Below are 19641 nucleotides of genomic sequence, written 5' to 3' on the forward strand. Positions count from 1 at the left end.
TATTAGCGGTGATTGTTTGACATTTTTGAATTTGTTAAATATGTCATTGAGTTCTGTAGTGTATTCTTGAAGAGTCGAGTTTGGAGTTATGTAAATATTTATTATGAAGAAGGATTTGTCATTGATATGAATTCTGGTGAAGATGGAGTCTGTTGAGACTGGTTCTGATGATGCATTGAGTGAGGAGAGGGTGATTGTTGCTGATTTGCCATGGGTGAAGATTTTATAGTTTTGATTGAATATATTTAAAAGAGGTGCTGTGGCTGCTTCCTGAAGGGTGATGATGTGGTATTTTTTAATGTTGTTTATGGCATTTAGAGTTCTGTCGTTCGCTTTGTTACAGTTGTGATTGTACCAATTAAGATTGTTGAGATTCATCATCCCAGTCAGTGATGTTGGCTATTCTTTTTCTTTCTATTTGATAGGCTTGACAATGTTTTGATTTTGGTTTGTGGTCTGTTGAGTCAAGTTTAGCAGTTTTACACAGCATACAACAACCTTCAGGTCTTGGTTCAATGTCTGCTGGATGTTTACAATGGTGGGTGAGGTGACCAGCTTTGTAGCAGTTAGTACAGTATTTGACGTAGATATCACTTTTGAAGGTAACACTATGTCCACCCATAAAAACTTTTCCTTGGTTGGCCAAGTGAGCTCTATTGACTTTGGAAAGTCTCACGATAACTTTAACTTTGTCAACGTCCTTATAAGATTTGTACTCAATGGTTTTCACAAAGGTGCACTCTTTGTCAGGAAGGTTATTTCTTATAATAAAGGCTTCTTCTTTTTCAAGTTGGTCTTTATTCACCGAAAAGGATATTTGAGGTTGTAGTTTTTTAGCTTCAACTATTGACGTCTCAGGAAGGAGCTGTAGACTTGCTAATTTAGCTTTGATTTGTGGATCAGAAGAGGTTACTTTAACGTATTTATTTCCAGTGAAGATTGAATCTATCTTGATGGTAGGATCCAATTTTACCTGTTGAGTGATTGTTTCACTAGTTTCCTTGTTTTTTTCAGGATCAATTGGTTTGATTAAGATGGTCTTGACTTCAACTTTAGGTTTAGCTGCAACACTAGCGTATGATGGAGTCGGTTGATATGTTTTGAGCGTGTCTTCAATGGAGTTTAATTTCTTGATCACTTCCAGATTTTGAGATGCAGCACTAACTGCTTCCAAAACTAGGGCAAAGCTGTTTTCAATGTTAACTATGTGTTTATCCTTGGTCTTAGGTGAGAGGAGAGAGCACATGTAATCTTTGAATTTGGTCAAACTGGAGGAAATGGGGTCCGAAGTTGGTGATGAAGACACAGTATTCATTGGGAGACTTTAGATTATTAACTTCACAAAGAAAAAATAAGTTTAATTCTTTTAATTAGGCTAATTAATTACAATTTTAGGACACAAAAAATTTGCGACTTTTTTCCTAGGTTTCTGGTTGTTTAGTTAGGATTAGGAATAATAGATGGCATTGTCATTCGATCAATTGGTCCATTTCAATCGAGTTGATGCTTCAAGTTTTTGGTCGATTCGATTAATCGATTTATTTACAAAAGGAATCTTTTATTACCTAATTGGGCGAAGTCTTTTGATTGAATCGATCTTTTGTTGGGTGGGATCGAATCTTTAACTTTCATCTTTCTTTTCTTTCGCTTAAAATACCAATTCCAGTTGTTTCTTTCATTTAAAGGTTCTAGTTTTAGTTTATCTAAAATTGTTGAAACGAATTGTTATTAGTAATTTTCTTTTCTTTTGTTTAAGTTATTTTTTAAATTTTCCTTCATTCTAATCTTGCTTCTTTACCTTTTTTACATCTGTTAATCTTCATTATAACCCTATCAAATTATTTAACCATGACTGATAAGGATGTGGATGAATATGAATTTGAATATACCAAGGTAAGCTTAGCCCAATGTCTTTCGACACCACCTTTATTAGATTCTCAATTGTTTAGATGAACTCTCTGTTTTAACCTACTTCTCACACCTGTAATCATCCACTTTCATATCATTAAATATCATCATGGCTACAATGGAAATACGTAAGGTTACCAAAACAACTCGAGTAATCAATCAAAGACAATTGTCAGACCGAAAAAAGCCTGTTGGAGGTGGATTATCTCTTCTATATGGTAAAGATTTGAAGGAATACGAAAATATACCCATTGAGGATTTGTTAAACCAATTGACGGAAGAGGAATTAGAACAGTTAAGCAATGATGTTGACCCAGATGATTCCCATATTCCACCTTCATTGAGATGTAGAGAGCAAACCAAGAAAAGTCCAACTGGACCTTTGGATAGGAAAAAATTGTTGGAGTTTCTCAAAAATTATGCCCTCAACCAAGAAGATTGGCCAGAAAACAAGCCTTTCCAACCTGGTGTAAAGAGAGGTAAAAAGACAGATTTAATCCTTATTGGTTAATTGCCAGAAAACTATCTTAATTTTATAATTAACTTGTCGAAACGTCTTACTACTTTTCTTTTCCTTCTTCCCCTCGCCCCATGCTTCTTCTTCATCATCACTTTTTCATCCTTTATCATTCCTTCAATTATCATCACAATTTTCCTTCTTATCTTACTTAATCAATCATTATTAGAATCATCATTCATAGTTTACATGTGATTTTACACATATTTCCTATTGGATTTCAAATCAACTTTTTCAGTGTTTATGAGGCCAACAAAAAGTGAATGGTTAGAGAAAATTCATAAATAGAAATTTGTTCATAGGAAGTCAACCTGATTAAGGTCATCAACCCATTACACACTTTGCTTCGTTAGCATATTCTGTTAGTTCGTTGTCTGTGTTTTTTGAACTTTTTTGAAAAGATATTTTTGCTTGGTCGTTTTTTTAAAATCATAAGATTAATTTTAAACCATTCTGTACCCACTAATTTAACCACTTCCTTATCAGTGATACTTTGTTACTTTGAATATGATATCATAAAAGACTTGGCAGTGGTTAAAAACTTGTCAAATTATCTTGAACTTTCTGCAAGTTTTCTCTTGCTTATAATTTTCCACTTCATCATGATGTTACCCAAGATTAGACTAAATGCTGAAACTATTGATTAATACAATGATTGGAAGTAGTTATTTAATCTTAACCATGATATTCATGATTTTAATTTCAAGCGGGTTAAATTTGTGTGAAATTTGTCTGAAAATCAAATCCCGCCTGATTTGGGATTGAGTAAAAATTAGTGTCAATTATCTGGCAGTTTACTGAAGTTTGTTTTAACATTAGAGCCGCCTTGAATTACTGATGATAAATGGTTTCCTATCACTTTCATTGCCATCAACAATGCTATTAATTTGAATGTTGTAAATTTTTTCAGGTTCTGTATGGAAACCCAAGGAAATGCCCAAAGTTTCTGACGAGGAAACTCGGATAATGCTTGATTTGGATGACGAGTCCAGTGAAGCTTTGAAGAATGCATCCGAATCCGATCTTGTTGATCTTGCTGGTATTTTGGGCTTACACTCCCTATTAAATCAAGACCAGTTTTACGCTTCCATCACTAACAAAGGTCAAGGATCAGAGGCAAAATTTGAATCAATTGTGAGAGCAACAGTTCCCAAGAAAGTACCCAATCTACCAGACAATGCCACTGATGTTGGTAAAACAGCCAAACAAGTTGTTGAAAATGACAAAAAGTTACAAGAACTTAACTGGAATAATATTAAACACATACCAAGAGATTCATTCAAGAAATTATTTGAAGGGCTCAAGTCAAATACAACTTTGCAAACGTTAGATTTGGCCAATACTGGATTGACTGATGGTCCTACTGCGGTAATTATTAACAAAAAAATTATGTCAACAAAGCATCAAAAAACATGAATCTATTTTAAGTTTGATGCCAATTCTTGAAATATATTTTGGCGGATTGATCCAAAAATAGATTTTTGTTGATTTTACTCTCCCAACATTAATCTATAATTACTGATATAATAATTTCTCGTTGATTTAGGTATTGGTCGAAGCCCTCAAAGAAAATAAAACATTGACCTGTCTCAACTTGGAATCAAATTTTTTGTCTGGTCCAATGGTCAGGGATGTTGTTGCAGCTATTAATGTTAATCAAACGATACGTGAATTCAGAGCTTCCAATCAAAGGCCTGCCATTCTCGGTAATCGAATTGAAATGGAAATAGCGAAATTGATTGAACAAAATAACACACTGCTTCAACTTGGTTTACATCTTGATGCTCCTGATGCTCGAATGAGAATAGCTCAACAATTACAGAAGAATAAAGATGTCTGTAAGTATATTTTCTCTTCTCTTTTCCATTAATTTCTCCCGCTGTTCAGATATTTTCCTTCATTCTGTTCTAAACATCTTTCTTTGTTTTTCAAGGAAAATTTATACTTAAACTTTAGTCTTAAGACTTGCTTGCAAAAGTAACAGTTGATAACTCTTGTTAAACCTCAAATCTTTTCAACACCAACTCACTTTTTCACATCGCATACGCATATACGTGTATACCACATAACCATGGCATTAGACCTTCAAAACTTATAGTTTTTGTATATTTCACAGTATATTACATCTCTTTCAATAAGCATCGTTAAAGAACAGGTCTCTTCTGATTAAATTTATTAACGTTGAGTGATGTTTATTCGGAAAAGCTCTTGAAATTTACTTTACCCAATTTTAACTCGTCTTTTCATTCAGTCTGTCTGTCATGTTTTCAAGTCAATATATTTATCAAAAATTATTTTTTAATTTATAAGCTTAATGCTAATTAAAGAATGATTGAAGTGAAAGTACATCCCTGAAATGCAATGAATTAATATTTATTAAGTGCTCTAATCTATGCCAATATTTCAGAATGCGCAATAAAATTTATTCTGCTTATCTTTAATAGGTTCAGATTTGATAAGATAACCTTGTTTAATATGATTAACTCATTTTCAATCATTGACAAGTTTCAATGAGTTGAATCAGTTAAAATTGATAGAAAATATTACTTCTAATCAAGGGTATCCGAGATGTTACATTTTTGCATTTCAGAAGTAAAGGAGTTGCAGGATTTTTCGATTTATTTCTTAATAGTTTATTTGCAGGACTTTTCATAATTATTGTGGACTTACCTTTGATAGAAAATAAGTTTGATAAAACTTCTTTTCTTTTGCATGTAAATGTTTGAGATGAGTTTTTAATAGTTTTCCAAGTCATGCTAAAGTCTTCAATTTGCATATTTGTTTCTCTTATACTAATTATGTTTTCGGTTTTTCTCTTTTTTAGTGAGACTTCAAAGAATCGGATCTAAATCAAGTGTACCAAGTCAAGACAAGGATTTAGTCTCTGTGTGAAAACAAAGCTAGACTTGAGGAGGTGAGACAAAGTATTTTTGTTTGGCTCGTGATGCATCACTAACATCAATTTTACGTTAATTTCGCCACATTTTCTCGAAATTAAAGAGTTTATTCAACAAAAGGCTATTCAAGTCGAGCTGTATTTTATTTGGCTAAAACTATCACGTCCATTCGAATGTCGTTATCTCTAGACATTTCATCGTACTATTTCTTGAACCTCTTCATCTGGTATCGTCGTCTCCTCCTGTTCACGCGCTTTTCATCAACAAGTAATGCTCACTAAGACCTGAGTATCTCACGTTTTGGATTTTGTTCACAATCCTGATTAAAACATTCATCACCAAGATAATTGTAGATTATATCTAGAAACTTGATTTTTTTTGACGCAGACAAACAAAAAAAAATGAATCCCATGCTATCAAGGGACAGCTAATTAATGATCTGACTTTGATTTATTTACAGTAAAATAAATCCTCAATGTAATGTAAATGCATGCCAATTTCTGGTGAATACTAAAAGCTTTTCAAGCCATTTCATTCAATTAGCAAAAACACCTTTTTTCTGTAACTTTTTTCTCTCACATTCTATCTGCCTCCAAATCTCTCAGCTAATATTATTGATTCACCAGGAAGTCTTTTTTGCAGGGTGTATCATGTACATGGTCTTGAGATTATCTCAATTGGGTACAATTAAAGGATGACCATCAAGTCACGCTTTTTATTTCAATGCTCAATTATTTCGAAACACAATTATTGTATATTATTATACGAGTTATCATTTCTCATTACAATATTGTTTGTCATTCAATTTCTGTTTTCATATTTCAACCTGATTGAAACTTCGGCTTTAAATCACCTTTGAAAGCTTTAATCACATTTCCAATTTCATTTTCAGCTTCATCAGCTATCATTCATTAACCAATGTGAACTTCAATGAAAAGTTAAATCAATCCAGATTAAAACCATAAGCTTATCACCAAAGTCTCTCATTGGTATTGATTACTACATGATCACAGTGTCTTGTTTCAAGTGCCTTAATTGTTGCCAGTTGGTCGATCAGATGTTGGAATCACTCGGATAACCTTCTTCCTGTACTGTGTAACTCTTTTTTCAACTTTATGCAAATGATCAGCTGCAAAGAAAGCAAGAGCACCAATGGTGGCAACAATCGTTAAAATATAAATATGAGTATCCAACGGAATATAATTTGAGTAATAGAAAGCAATGGCCGATGTCAAGTACTGGAAGCAGTTGAATATCGCAAATGGAGGTGCACTGTCTTCATGGTAAACTGAGCCAAGGAAGGCGTTTATCTGATTTTGGAAGCAAGCATCACCAAAGCCAATCAAGAAGCAACAAATTAAAGCCAAGATTAGACTAAATGGAAATGAAAAGAAATAATTTTGAGTGAAAAAGAAACACTTATTTTCAATTTACCTTGCATGAACTACTGCTGGCTCATCGGATCCATTCAGAGACACATGGAACTGCAGATTGAAATACATGACTGCAAAAGTGATTATGTGAATACAATAGCCAAGAAAAATGACAAAGTTGCTTTGTTTTCGCTTTTTTACGCTTCCTATTAAAATAGCCAAGAAACCTCCTGCGATTTCACCAAAGCCTGAAAACAAGTTGAGGATCATTATCATTAAACCTACAAGTAAATTGCTGTCAACTGCATTACCCGTCAAAACTCCAGAAACTCCTGAGAATCGTTTATGAGTAAAATTCGGTCGTCGTCTTGAGAAAGCCACTGATGCATTATAAACGCCACTGAAAAAACAACCTTCCAAACCTGACAAAATGACAATTCATTCAAGTTGAAACAATGGATTTACTCTTGATGACTCGACTTTTTACCTGTATAAACAAACACCAATAGCAGAAGAATCATTTTCTGACTTTTAATTAGCGTTAAAGTGTTGTCTGGGAACATAAAGATAACCATAATTAGTAAAACTTGTCAATCATCAATATTTGATTTTACTCAATGATTTCCAGGCTCCAACTTTTTTCCTCGGTGCATCTGTCGGCTCTCTTAAAGCAAACAAAGCCAATACTCCAAGAAGACTGCAAATGGTTAAACCTGTAAAGGTTATATTCCTTGTAGGACGATCAATGGTTCGGTGATCTTCAAACCGATTATAAACAATACTGTTTCCCACCAATAGACTGGTTTGATAAAGAGCCCAGAAGATTCCACTGTTTCTCATGATTGTTTCGTCCTTGCTGTTGATTGTCAACAAATTACCTTGAGCGGTCCATAATACTTTATAAGAAAGTGTAACAAAATGAAAAAAAAGTTACTCTTTAACTGTAATTGTGAATCGATTAACCTACCTGCTTGTCCAACTCCTAAACCAATTGCGGAAAAAACTAAGCCATCAGGTGTTGGAAATATAAATGATAAACTAGCTGAACTGTAAACAAAAAACTGGTGAACCCTTTTAATCCAGTTGAACATTAAGTAAACTCACCTTAAAATCAAACCATGAACAATCATTGCCACTTTAGGACCCATCATGTCGATTAGAGAAGGCGAAAGACAACAAAATAAACCAAAAATGGCATAATTAACACCTAAAAGTTCATGAGCATTCCACTGTTTACCATTCCATTTGTCGGCAAACTCATTATTGACTGAATTTACTGCCAGTTCCTGATGATAATTTAAATGAGACAAGTCAATAAATTGAGATTAAACTTACCTCAATAAACATTGAAGTCCCATAACAGGTGTAAATGAAGAAAAAGGTGATTCCAAGTAAAGAAACATTCATTAAAGCGACACCAGATCTTTGTTGAGGTCGAGGAGTTAAACCCAACGCAATGGAAAGATCAATTTCATCCATTTTGATTGTTATTTTTCAACTGGATTGAGAAAACATTTAATTTGATCCAAACTCAATTAATCGCATTATTATTACCAGTTAACCTTCTCTATTCAATTCTCACTCGAAACATCTGAAATCTGATTGCCCTCTCCAATGATTAAGTTAATCTTGTGACAATTAATACTTTTCTTACAAGACATTTACCAGTTATTATCACTAATCGATGATCATATAATCCAATTGATGATTTACTAATAAGATATGATTGAAGAAACTCAGTAGCAATCAATACTCAAAGTCAACCAGCATTTCATTGATAATCAATTATGTTACCCTTTTTTATCACCCACAAGACTCATGTCATCGTATTGTAATTATAATTACAACAAATATTAATTACTTAATCCACTCAAAAGCAACAAGCATTCAATGACATTATTATTAGATTATCAATTGATTGACCATAAAAAGACTCATTGGTTAAACTTGAACTTCAATTAATCATTTAAATGATCAACCGTTGACATTTTAATGAGCCACAAAAGCAGACTAGTCATGACCAAATGGTGAATTTCCAGGTTTCTCAAAGAAAATGAAGTCAAATGAAAATAGTTTTGAATGATGTTCTTTTTAAATTTGGAAAATTTCAGGTTAGAAGCTTGAACATGATAAAACAATGAAGTAAGTGCAACTAAAATGAAGTTCAACTCTTGAATCTAGCATATTGTTTCTCATTTGTAGGTTCATCGGTTCTCGATTACCCAAACTGGTTAAAGGGATCTTTTTTGGGTTCATTGGGTTACTCTTGATCTGTCAAATTGTCCATTTATACCAACAATATACTTTACAAGAAGTGAAAGTGGAAACCATTTACCATCGCAATAGTCCCATTGAGATGCCAAATTTGACCTTTTGCTTCAAATTATTGCATGTGCTTGATATTAAGCTTTTGTTTGAAAAATTTCCAGATATTTTATCAATTGTGAAAAACATTTCAGTGACAAATAAGGATTACACCGGGAGGAGTTATACTGATATAATTGTTGAAAGGGATGAAATCCTGTTCGATCGACTAACAACTTTACAATTTTTCGATACTGTCAAGCCTATTGAGGAACTTTTCAAATTTTGTTTACTTCGAACTGAAAATGTAGGTCCAATTAACTGTTCACTTGGTGGGCTAAGAAGGATTCATTCAAAAAATTTGTGTTTAACGCTTCGCTCCAACATCGTATTTGACTACAATTTAATTGTTTTTGATGGTTACGGTAATTCACCTTTGGCATTTTTCGCAATCAATTTAACATCATTGCCCCTAATTAAGCAAGTTTTGGTTGCTGCTCACATTACAGAGGAATTACCATGGTTTCATCAGATTAGCTTTGCTGAGTTGATAGTAAATGAAGATACAGAATATGGTTATTCATTATCCTTTCACAAACATGTTGATATAAACCTTCCTGGATCCAATCTGAATGGTTGTAATCAGCAGCTTTCAAACAATTTTAAAGATGTGCCAAGTTGTTATGAACACTGTTTAATGGGACAATTTGTTGATCGAGAGCAAAAATATCCTCGAGATTTTCTGATTAAATCTGGTGATGATTTCAAGCTGATTGACAATTACTGGGTTAGTCAAAGTTATTACAATTTAACTAGTAAATTGTACAGACAGTGTAAGCAAGTTTGTGGATTGAAAGATTGTGTCGAGATAAATTATGTATTAAATAAGCTAAAACCATCCCAGAAATCACAAATTCCTGGTAAAAACATCAAAATTACAATATTGCCATCTAAACTAGTGACTGTAATCAAATCTCGTAAACTAGTTATAACATTTGCCAATTACATTTCATCGGTTGGAGGCTTAATCGGTCTATGGTTTGGATCGTCATTTTATTCACTAATCAAGCTATTGTTACATTTCAGATCAAAATCATTAGAGACTCGAAAAATGTCTAAAATTTCAAAAAAGCCCAAACGCTTATTTCACCACCGAAAAGTGACTCCAGTTGCAACCATAGCATACAAACCAGTCAATATTGAACACATTCCCAGAACCCATTATTTATCTCGAGTCAACTTATTGTAAGTCTTGAGATTGATTACCAATTCAATGTTCAATTTTAAATCAAAAAGGCTTATTAAAGGGCAATTAAGCTATTAGCTTACATTGCACATTTGTTCAACATTTGGTTTGAGTTACTTGATACTGTTGATACCAATGATTTACCAGAATTGACTTTGCCAGAAGATCAGTGAATCATTAGTGGTTTTCAATACAACATGAAACTGACACAATTTTCACCATTCAAAGTAATAATTTTGGCGTATTTACAATGTAAGTGAAATACTGTTTCTTGTCATCGATAAACTATTAATTCCTATTTCATTGTCACTTTTTAGGCCTTTTCTCATCTTCATTGCCTCAACTTGAAGAGGGTAAATTTTTAATCCAAATTTCGGATCAATACAGTGCTCCATTGGTGGTTTCATTTCTTCATGACAGAATCACGATCAATAAACAGATGCTTGAGAAGATCGGAAATTCACTAACTTTGGACCAACAAAAGAAGGACTATTTTGATTTGTCCGTTCAATGCCTTGAAATTTTGGACAGTCATCTGATCACTTTGCAAAAGGCCAATTATTTTGATTTCAATGGAACCTCTAAAGCAAAATATTTCATTGAACTGTTTAATGTGTACAATGAAATGTATCCAGTCGAGTTGGGATTGAACGGAATGATATTCAATGACATGTCTATTTCAACATACGATTCTTTGAATAAATTTTTAGCCATCAAATCAAATGATCAACTGATCCTTGAAACTCAAAAATTGACCCATTCAGTGAAAAAAGATTTGGACGCCAAACTAAGAAATGAAACATGTAATCGCCTTCAGAGACTGGCGTGTAAATTGGCTATAAGCAAACTTGAATCTTTGACCAACCATTTCACCGTTAAACCAGTTGAATTATATGAACCGTATATTTATAAGTCAGAACCTGTGTACAATTCCAGGGCAGACATCGCAGAGACTCTACATAAAATTAAACTCATGGCTAGACTTTTCCACACATTGTACTCCAGCCTCGGAAGACCAGGTACTTCAACCAACGAACCTTATATTGAATTTCCGAGTACGACTCCATTATATTACACTTCCACAAACATTCCCACAAACTTTCCCATAAGCATTCCCAGAAAGAATCCCACAAAGAATTCCACAAAGATGCCCACAATGCCAACCATGGGATCAGGCTTTGTGCCAATGTACGATGATGCATATTAAAGCCAGTACATCGTTTTATAGTTTGCATGAAAATCAAAACAATTAAATGATTTTCACTATTTTAATCTACTATTTAAAATTAATACACAAAAATCGTATCAACCTTTACTTGTTGTTAAAGTTGGACCAGGTTAAAATTTTTCATTCATCGATCAATATTTAAAGTATAATAGAAATGTTGAATGACTGAAAACTTTCATCGTTTGCTTATCTACAGAAATAAAGTCAAATTGATTGAACTATTTTATTTTATTCCTTAAAGAACAGATTATTATGTCCTCAACTAAACACTCACAGAAATTTAGCTTTCGATAGTTCCAATTCTGCGTTATTAAATGCTGTAATTGAAATTGAGATCGACTTTAATAAGAAAAATTGAAACAGTGTTTCTTTCTAGCATTTTTTTTATCAAAGATTTGGTTGTTCAGATCATTGTGAGTTCTTTATGTTTCGACAAAATCGAAAGATAACTTGATCGATCTCTCTAAGTTGGTCATCTATTGTATAATTTATAATGCTCTTTCCCTTGACCAACCATTTGTACAAATATAAATTACAATTCAAAAAATTGAGCAAAAACTTATCCTCTTCTGCTCTGTTTGATACTCACGATGGATTGATCAAGTAATCTTTCAATGTTGTCCAAATATAAAGGGCTCACAATGATCTGAACAACCTAATATTACACAGAATTATGTACATTAACCTATAACTATGCATCGGAACTTAATTAAATGAGTTGATGAATAAGCTGAAATGCTTTTACAAGTTATCTTATCTTGAAATTCGCTTTTTAATTGAAATTCTGTGTTTTTACTTTTTTTCAACTTCTTTTCTACTCCACAACAAGATTATCTTCGTATTTACTGTCAGAAATATTTGATTAGCTCTTTGTATAAATATAAAATCTGGTTTATTCCAAGATACTGTTCATTTGAAATTGTTACATTTGAATGATAGTGTTTCAAGTACAATAACAACTTAACAAAATATGGAATCGTTACGGTTTTTAGTGACTATCATAACATTCAGCTTATTACGTGAGTACAATAAAAAAAGATTTGACAACCTAATACACAGTTAACCTTAAAAAACCAAATGTTTATTTTCTGGTATTTTAGATCAATGCTTAGCCAGACCAGATTCATTGGAAGATGGTGTTTTGCTTCGAAATCTTGCTGATAGTTACAGTGCTCCATTGGTTGCGTCGTTTTTACATCTAAGAATACAAAACACTATTCAAATAGTTGAAGACATCAAGAATTCGCTGGAAAATTTAAGTGCAAGTCGACAAAAATTGCTCGTTTTGAAGGCAAAAAGTCTTGAATCTTTGGACAAGCAACTAACTACATTGCAAAAAACAGATTATTTTAACTTCCATGGAACTGAACGAGTTAAGTATTTAATTGAACAGTACATCTTGAATAACGAAATATTTCCGATTGAGTTTGGATCGGAAGAGACGAATTTCAAAGCATCTCCAGACGATTTACTTGAGCAGATCAATGTGACTTCCAATGATAATCTTATCAAGAGTACAAATGATCTTATAAACGTTTATCTTGAAGATATTGAAGAAAAGGAATCAAATGAAAAATATAATGAACTTCAAAGATTGACTGCTTCTCTAACTAAGCATAAACTGAAGCCTTTAGTCAACTTTAATTATACTGAACCAACGGCAAAATATGATCATTATGGAAATTACATCGGCATGGCTGATAAACGTGCGCCTCAAATTCAATTTGTTCTGCGACAGTTTAAAAACATTTTGGATCTTTTTTATCCTCAATTTGAAAATCTGGCGACTCAAAGTGCACCATCATCTTCAATGGAACCAGTTACTTCCAAAGTCAAAGGTTCAGTTGAAGTCATGAAGACCATGAATGAGGCAACACCATACGATACCACCGAAAGTTTACTTTTAGCTTGATTAAGTTTTCAATCTTTTTATTGGTTTATTTATTAAAAGCTATTTTACTGGAACTTAAATGATTTTATTCTGATCGATTGACCTGAAGGTTTGTTAAGTTGTTTTTGAACCTATGTAAACTTAATAAATCAAATTATTGATTGAAAATCATTCAGTCGCTCAAATTTATTTTATTGCTTAGTAATTTATAACGAAAATCATATTTTTGTAAAAGTCGCTAAAGTTTATGCTAAGGATGCAAGTAAAAATCATCTTCTGGTATTTCAAGGATCTGTGCTGTAATAATGAAATAAAACAAATTGATTTAAATTTAAAAAACACAATGTTATTTTATTTAGTAAGATTCAATAGATGTCAAGCTTTTAAGAAAATGAATAAGAAACAAATTAACCACTTCATGAATCTTGAAATAAGATGATCGTGTTCACTTCTTGCCGCCACCTCGGCTGCTGTGGTAAGCCGGATTGTTTGGATTACCCTGGTTTGCATGGTTTCCAAGATCACTCTTGGTTCCAGTCCCAGCGTAACCTAAAATTTAATTATTAGTTAATAATTGAATGACAACAAATAGTAATAATGTTAAGTTGGCTTACCTGCATTGTGACCTGGGCCACTTGGGTTATGCGATGGATTGCATTGGTTAGTGCGGTTATCACGGTCCATATTCAATTAGGAGTTTTAACAATGATTGAATGCAACAAAACAAAGAAATAAACTTTTAACTGTTTTTGAAGTGAAGTTGTCGATGTATGATACAATGAATGGTTTAGGTTTGACTTTAAATAGGAAAGTTGATCGATGCTCATTCATTAGGAGTTGATTGAGATTGGTGTTCAATGGTTTTGGATGATGTAAATAAACATAAAAATGATTCTTTTACAGTGAAACTTTCCCATGAATAGAATTAATTGATTTAGTTAAGCTACTGAGAAGTTATTAGACTTTGACTCGTAGACGAAACTCGTGTTTAACTCCTTACTTTAGGATGTTTTGATTCAAATATAATTAACCCTTCTTTCAAGACAACAAAGAAATTAAATTACTTGTTTTTGTGATTCTAAAAAATAAAAGCATCGTTAAATATCCATTAATCGTGGATTGTTGTTGATTGAAACCATTCAATCAGTTTCGAGAGTTCGGAAGGCTGATTAATTACTTACAGATAAAAATTTTGTTGAACTGTCAAATTGGCAGTTGCATTGGTTAAGGCAATCTTGCATCTTTGACCAATTAAACCGTTAAACCAGAAACTGTTTTCAATGCCAGGCCAGACATTGCCGAGATACACTGGAATTCATATTATTATGACCTCAACTATCTATTCATAAAATTATAACTTCTGGTAGATCCAAATTACACGTTATAATTGAGTTTTGTGTCTAAAATCGCCATCAATTTTGTAATTCAATTTAAGAAATTTTTCTTTTATCAAATGTATCTTGATCAAGAGCAAACTTCATGATTTTCAAACTGAATTGATTAATAAGCAAAAATGCTTTTGCGAATTGAGATTAACAAACAAATTACAATTGAAAATTTCACTTAAACCAATAGCTTATCTTGAAATTAATTGTCTCTTCAATTTTGCGTTTTACTCTTATCCAACTTTTCTATTCGAAGATTATCTTCGAATTTACTGCCAGAAACATTTGATTAGCTCAGTGTATAAATATAAATCTGGTTCATTCTTCTGTTTGTTTCAAATTGTTTCATTTAAATGACAGTGTTCCAGCCACAATTACAACTCTAAAAATATGGAGTCGTTGCGTTTTTTAGTGACTATCATAACATTTAGTTTATTACGTGAGTAAATCAACATCTAGCTGATGTTCATGTTATGTGTTCAAACATGTTCAAACTTCCCAAAATGAATTGCTTTTTCAGATTTGCTTCTAATATCGTCTGCGCCTTTGGATGAAGAGAAGTTACTTCGACGAATTGCTACTCAATACAGCGCTTCAATGGCCGTTTCATTTCTACATACCAGGATTGAAAGCAATGAACGATTGGTCGAGAAAATTATTAGTGAATTGTCTGAAAATTTGGATCAATCGAAACGCAATTCATACAATTTGATAGAGAAAAGTTTCGAGGCTTTGGATAAGCAATTGATGGGATTGCAATATGCTGGTTACTTTGATTTGGATGGAACTGAAAAGGTGGAATATTTCATTGAGCAATTTACAATGTTGAGCCAATTGTACCCAATTAGGTATCCAATCAAAGTGAAGTCCAGTGAATTTGAAAAATTCAATTCAACTCCTGATGATTTGTTGGAATTTTTGTCAGTCAAAGGCACGGATCAAGTGATCATTGAAACTCGACAGCTTATTGATGTTTTCATAAAAGTAATGGAAGAGAAAGAATCAAGTTCTGAAAACAATGACCTGCAAAAGCTAGTTGCTACTGTAACTAAAAGCAGACTTCAATTCTTAGCTGATTTCAAGTACAGCGAACGCAATAACAACAATTTCGGAAACGATTCATATTCATATTATAACAATGCATCTCGTTATTTTAGCAGCGGAATCGATCATCGTACACTTGAAGTTGAAAAGGTTTTGCGACAATTAAAAAAGATTTTGGACCTTTTTTATGCTCAATACGAGTATCTACGAAAATGATGCTGAATAATGCATTAACACTTGAAATTCAAAAGATTGTCTTATAATAAAGAGTCAATTCTTCACATTCTCTCTGATTTAATCAAATTAACGATGATTTCAAAATTTTTCATCCAAGACATCTAGTATAATCTTAGCATAATAAACGCTTTTTCATGCGAAACAGTCTAAACACTTTTCACATCTTTAGTTTCCAGTACAAGAGCTAAAAGTTAAGATTTGCTCATTTGATTGATTTTTGCAACTCAGCACTTAATTAATGGACGTCAAGAGTTTCGATATTGGTAGACCTTGTTCAACTAGGTAACGATAACGTGTATAGTGAAATATGTTGATGACGTTTTGACGAAAGGCAAAAGTATATTGCGACGCCTTTGTCCATTTAAGGCCATAACTTGACAATTCTTGATCAAAATTGATTTAGTTTTGTACAACATGTGCTTGAGAAATGCATCTCTATTTTATTGGTTAAATTGTGAATGGTAGTCTACTCTAACTGACGCAATTAAATTCTGAAAAATTATTCTTAAACTTTACCGGTCATACCTAGTATACATAGTGTTCATACATTAAAAAAATACTTAATTAGCAATATGTTGATGCTGCAAATCAACAATTTACGATAGAATTTAATTGGTTATTTATTAATTACTAATTCAGTCTATAACAAGTATCAATTGAATCAACAGCAGCAAAATCAAAACAAAAATATACCTTCCTCTTTAAAGATAAGTTGTTAATCATGATGCTGTATGCTAGTTTTGTTCAAGAAAAGGTAATAATTGATTAAGATTATAACTGAAACTTTTTTCTCTATTTCTTCCCATTCTTCACCGTAAGATTGAATAAAGTTATTGATTACTTGCAATCTTTGTGGTTATCATTCATTGATAGAAAAGATGATGGCTTGAAGACGCTCGAGAAATCATTATCTGACAAGAAAAATCTGTCAAAAGCCACTTCTTGGTATCTTAATTGAGATAATCTTGAAACCCATAAGCAGCATATATGGAATTTTGACTTTTGATTGTGGTCATTGAGTTGATTGTTTAATCAGTTTAATTTTCACCTTCACACAGGCAAGATGTTTCCCAAAGAATCAAAAGATTGTAATAATAATGCTAAATCATACTCATTATCATCACCTTTTTCATCTAAATTGGCATTAACTTCATCCTCTTCGTTCACCAAATGTTTAACCAAATCAAGAAGGAAATGCCATTCTACTGATTTTACTAACTATTTCAATATTTCACTAATTGTTATCTCTTTGATTGTACTGTCAAACCTTGAAACTGTTTCCAGTTTAACATGTCCAGTTAATCAACATCTTTGTGCTGATGGAAACCAATGTGTTATTGAAACCTATTTTTGTGATGGTGAAGCGGATTGCGAGGATGGATCAGACGAGACACGATGTTGTATGTTTTAACTTTCAATCACAATCTTTTCGTTAATTGTTACTGATTGAACTCAATTTTATTTCTTTTCTTTCTTCAAGCACCTCCGAGGATTGTTTATACCCAATCTGGTTTACAATCCCTGAACGAAGGTGAAGATATGTCTTTATCTTGTCGTGCTCTTGGATTTCCAACTCCACTTGTCCGCTGGAAATTTAATAGCACTTTTATCACTTCACATAATTCACGTTATCGTATTACAAGTATCAATGGTCATGGTAAACTATCCATTACTGGAGTCCGTAAAGAAGATGAAGGAACCTATCAATGTGTCGCTGAAAATCCCCAAGATTATAGAGTATCAAACGCAGTCGTACAATTGAGAGTTAGATGTATGTAGCATTCATTTATAACTTTCTTATCTATTTTATCGTTTTGTTGACGAATTTCTTCGCTTGTACACAGCAGCAAGAGACAGTGCCGATGAAAACACAACTTCAAGGGTCGAAGATTATTCACAATATAGAGGTTTGTCACAATTTAATGGTGTTTCAGGTCCATTTAGCAGATTGAGTCCTTATAAAGATGCCGTTTTACTTCGACGAATTGCTAATAACTACAGTGCTCCATTGGTTGCGTCGTTTTTACATTCAAGAATCCAAAAGACAATTCGAAATGTCAGAGACATCAAAAATTCGCTGAAAGATTTAAGTCAAAATCAACGAAGCTTCTTTAATTTGAAAGTAAAAAGTCTTGAAACTTTGGACAAAGAACTAACGTCATTAAAAAAAAGGAATTCTTTTAACTTCAATGGAACCGAACAAATTCAGTATTTAATTGAAGAATACATTGTGAACAACGAAGTACTTCCAATTGAGTCGGGACTCAAAGAGGTGAAATTCAATTCAACTCTAGACGATTTGCTACAACAGGTCAATGTTACGTCAAATGATATTCTTATCAAGTATACAAAGGATCTTATAAAAGTTTATCTCCAAGATATTGAAGAGAAAGAATCAAATGAAAAATATAATGAACTTCAAAGATTCGCTGCTTTCCTAACTAAACGTAAACTAGAGCCTTTGATCAACCTTCAATATTGGCCAGCGGACCACCTGGGTCATGATGGACAGTTTATCGGCACCATTGATAACCGTGGCTCTCAAATTGAATTTGTTTTGCATCAGTTAAAAGACACTTTGGACCTTTTTTATACTCAATTTGAGAATCTGGCGACTCAAAGGACACCATCATCTTCATTGGAACCAGTCACTTCCAAAGTCAAAGGTACAGCCTTAGTCACGAATGGCACTGATAATTATTTGATGCCTTTGTCTATTGATTGATATCCATTTAATTTTCTTGTTAAAGTTTTAAAGCAATGTAAACTCAATAAATGAAAACTTAATTGAAAATCATTAAGTCACTCCAAAATTGATCTAATTATCAATTGATTTATAAAAGTATTTCATATTTTTTAAAAGTTGCAAGAGTTGCGAAAATATGTGACATGAGTCAAAATTTTTATTCACATCGATACCAAACCGATCATTGTATCTGACTCCAGTAAAGGCATAGATTTCAGTATTATTAGTTGAGTAGATTGAATATGAGTCATATTATATGACCTATTGGTTATCTCGAGTATATCGGGTGATATTCAAGCTATAAAAAGCTATAAATTGATCTTTAAATCTTCATTCATTGTGACTTATTAATAATTGAAATCTTTCAATATGTTCGTAGAGTTCGAAAGGCTGATTAATTCTGACTGTGGTTCGTATAATAATTCAGAAGCTGTGCACAATGCTAGGTCAGACGAGAGATCATTGTGAGTTCTTTATGTTCAGACAAAATCGCAAGATAACTTGATCAATCTGTCTAAGTTGATTATCTATTGTATATTCGATAAGTATCTTTCCCATGAGCAATTATTCGATCAAATAGAAATTAAAATTCAAAAAAATTGAGTCAAAACGTATTTTCTTCTGTTCTGTTTGATTGTTCTCATTGACTCTTTCAAATTATAATTTTTATTTCTTCAAATAGTAAATCATTGGAAAGAGTATTTAAATTGAGCATTGGATGATAAACTCAGAGACATTGAACAAGTAATCTTCTAAGAATAAAATTATATTTCGACTGAATCAAGCTAAAAATTTTATTCTTTAAGCAAAAGCGTCTCTCCTGGCTGATATGCGAAAGAGAAGTCAGTTCACATTACTCTCTTTT

At 32.6% G+C, this 19641-nt stretch overlaps 6 protein-coding genes and 1 long non-coding RNA gene across 14 annotated transcripts; 5 read left to right on the forward strand and 2 right to left on the reverse strand.

Annotated features, from left to right (window-relative positions):
* The first annotated feature begins 1673 nt into the window (after window positions 1–1673).
* On the forward strand, window positions 1674–6053 carry tmod (tropomodulin). Of its 6 annotated transcripts, none has more exons than XM_089268927.1 (6): window positions 1674–1893; window positions 1934–2387; window positions 3336–3793; window positions 3972–4263; window positions 5250–5339; window positions 5426–6053. In XM_089268927.1, exons 2-5 carry the CDS (start codon window positions 2018–2020, stop codon window positions 5315–5317), a joined length of 1188 nt encoding a protein of 395 aa, XP_089125053.1. In that variant the 5' UTR covers window positions 1674–1893; window positions 1934–2017; the 3' UTR covers window positions 5318–5339; window positions 5426–6053. The 6 variants fall into 6 exon arrangements, with proteins under 6 accessions (XP_089125053.1, XP_089125052.1, XP_015792558.1 ...); XM_089268926.1 differs by having other exon boundaries at window positions 1950–2387; XM_015937072.3 differs by having other exon boundaries at window positions 2042–2387.
* On the reverse strand, window positions 6005–8322 carry LOC107369148 (UNC93-like protein MFSD11). Its single transcript, XM_015937069.3, has 8 exons — window positions 8031–8322; window positions 7800–7981; window positions 7663–7742; window positions 7310–7591; window positions 7183–7248; window positions 7007–7117; window positions 6757–6943; window positions 6005–6696 (listed from the first exon to the last, which is right to left on the reverse strand). Exons 1-8 carry the CDS (start codon window positions 8172–8174, stop codon window positions 6354–6356), a joined length of 1395 nt encoding a protein of 464 aa, XP_015792555.2. The 5' UTR covers window positions 8175–8322; the 3' UTR covers window positions 6005–6353.
* Window positions 8323–8700: 378 nt separating this feature from the next.
* Window positions 8701–11691, forward strand: LOC107369231 (uncharacterized). 2 transcript variants are annotated; one of them, XR_016199682.1, is made up of 3 exons: window positions 8701–8837; window positions 8898–10497; window positions 10563–11691. XR_016199682.1 is itself a non-coding variant. In XM_089268924.1 (2 exons), exons 1-2 carry the CDS (start codon window positions 10443–10445, stop codon window positions 11450–11452), a joined length of 945 nt encoding a protein of 314 aa, XP_089125050.1. In that variant the 5' UTR covers window positions 10283–10442; the 3' UTR covers window positions 11453–11691. The 2 variants fall into 2 exon arrangements, 1 of the variants encoding a protein (XP_089125050.1); XM_089268924.1 differs by lacking the exon at window positions 8701–8837 and having other exon boundaries at window positions 10283–10497.
* Window positions 11692–12387: 696 nt separating this feature from the next.
* Window positions 12388–13532, forward strand: LOC107369034 (uncharacterized). The gene is made up of 2 exons (XM_015936954.3): window positions 12388–12492; window positions 12574–13532. Exons 1-2 carry the CDS (start codon window positions 12444–12446, stop codon window positions 13383–13385), a joined length of 861 nt encoding a protein of 286 aa, XP_015792440.2. The 5' UTR covers window positions 12388–12443; the 3' UTR covers window positions 13386–13532.
* Window positions 13533–13688: 156 nt separating this feature from the next.
* Window positions 13689–14237, reverse strand: LOC107369192 (uncharacterized). Its single transcript, XR_001570265.3, has 2 exons — window positions 13979–14237; window positions 13689–13913 (listed from the first exon to the last, which is right to left on the reverse strand). It is a non-coding gene; the product is annotated as an uncharacterized LOC107369192 (long non-coding RNA).
* Window positions 14238–15026: 789 nt separating this feature from the next.
* LOC107369191 (uncharacterized) lies at window positions 15027–16100 on the forward strand. The gene is made up of 2 exons (XM_015937123.3): window positions 15027–15188; window positions 15270–16100. The coding sequence occupies exons 1-2, from the start codon at window positions 15140–15142 to the stop codon at window positions 16007–16009; spliced, it is 789 nt and encodes a 262-aa protein (XP_015792609.2). The 5' UTR covers window positions 15027–15139; the 3' UTR covers window positions 16010–16100.
* Window positions 16101–17081: 981 nt separating this feature from the next.
* Window positions 17082–18824, forward strand: LOC107369189 (uncharacterized). 2 transcript variants are annotated; one of them, XM_089268922.1, is made up of 3 exons: window positions 17082–17430; window positions 17511–17801; window positions 17875–18824. In XM_089268922.1, exons 1-3 carry the CDS (start codon window positions 17094–17096, stop codon window positions 18753–18755), a joined length of 1509 nt encoding a protein of 502 aa, XP_089125048.1. In that variant the 5' UTR covers window positions 17082–17093; the 3' UTR covers window positions 18756–18824. The 2 variants fall into 2 exon arrangements, with proteins under 2 accessions (XP_089125048.1, XP_089125049.1); XM_089268923.1 differs by having other exon boundaries at window positions 17878–18824.
* The last annotated feature ends 817 nt before the right edge of the window (window positions 18825–19641 follow it).

Source organism: Tetranychus urticae, chromosome 3 (genome assembly GCF_039701765.1).
Source record: "Tetranychus urticae isolate SD_2017Ah chromosome 3, NJAU_TeUrti_SD_1.0, whole genome shotgun sequence".
Taxonomy (NCBI): Eukaryota; Metazoa; Arthropoda; class Arachnida; order Trombidiformes; family Tetranychidae; genus Tetranychus; species Tetranychus urticae.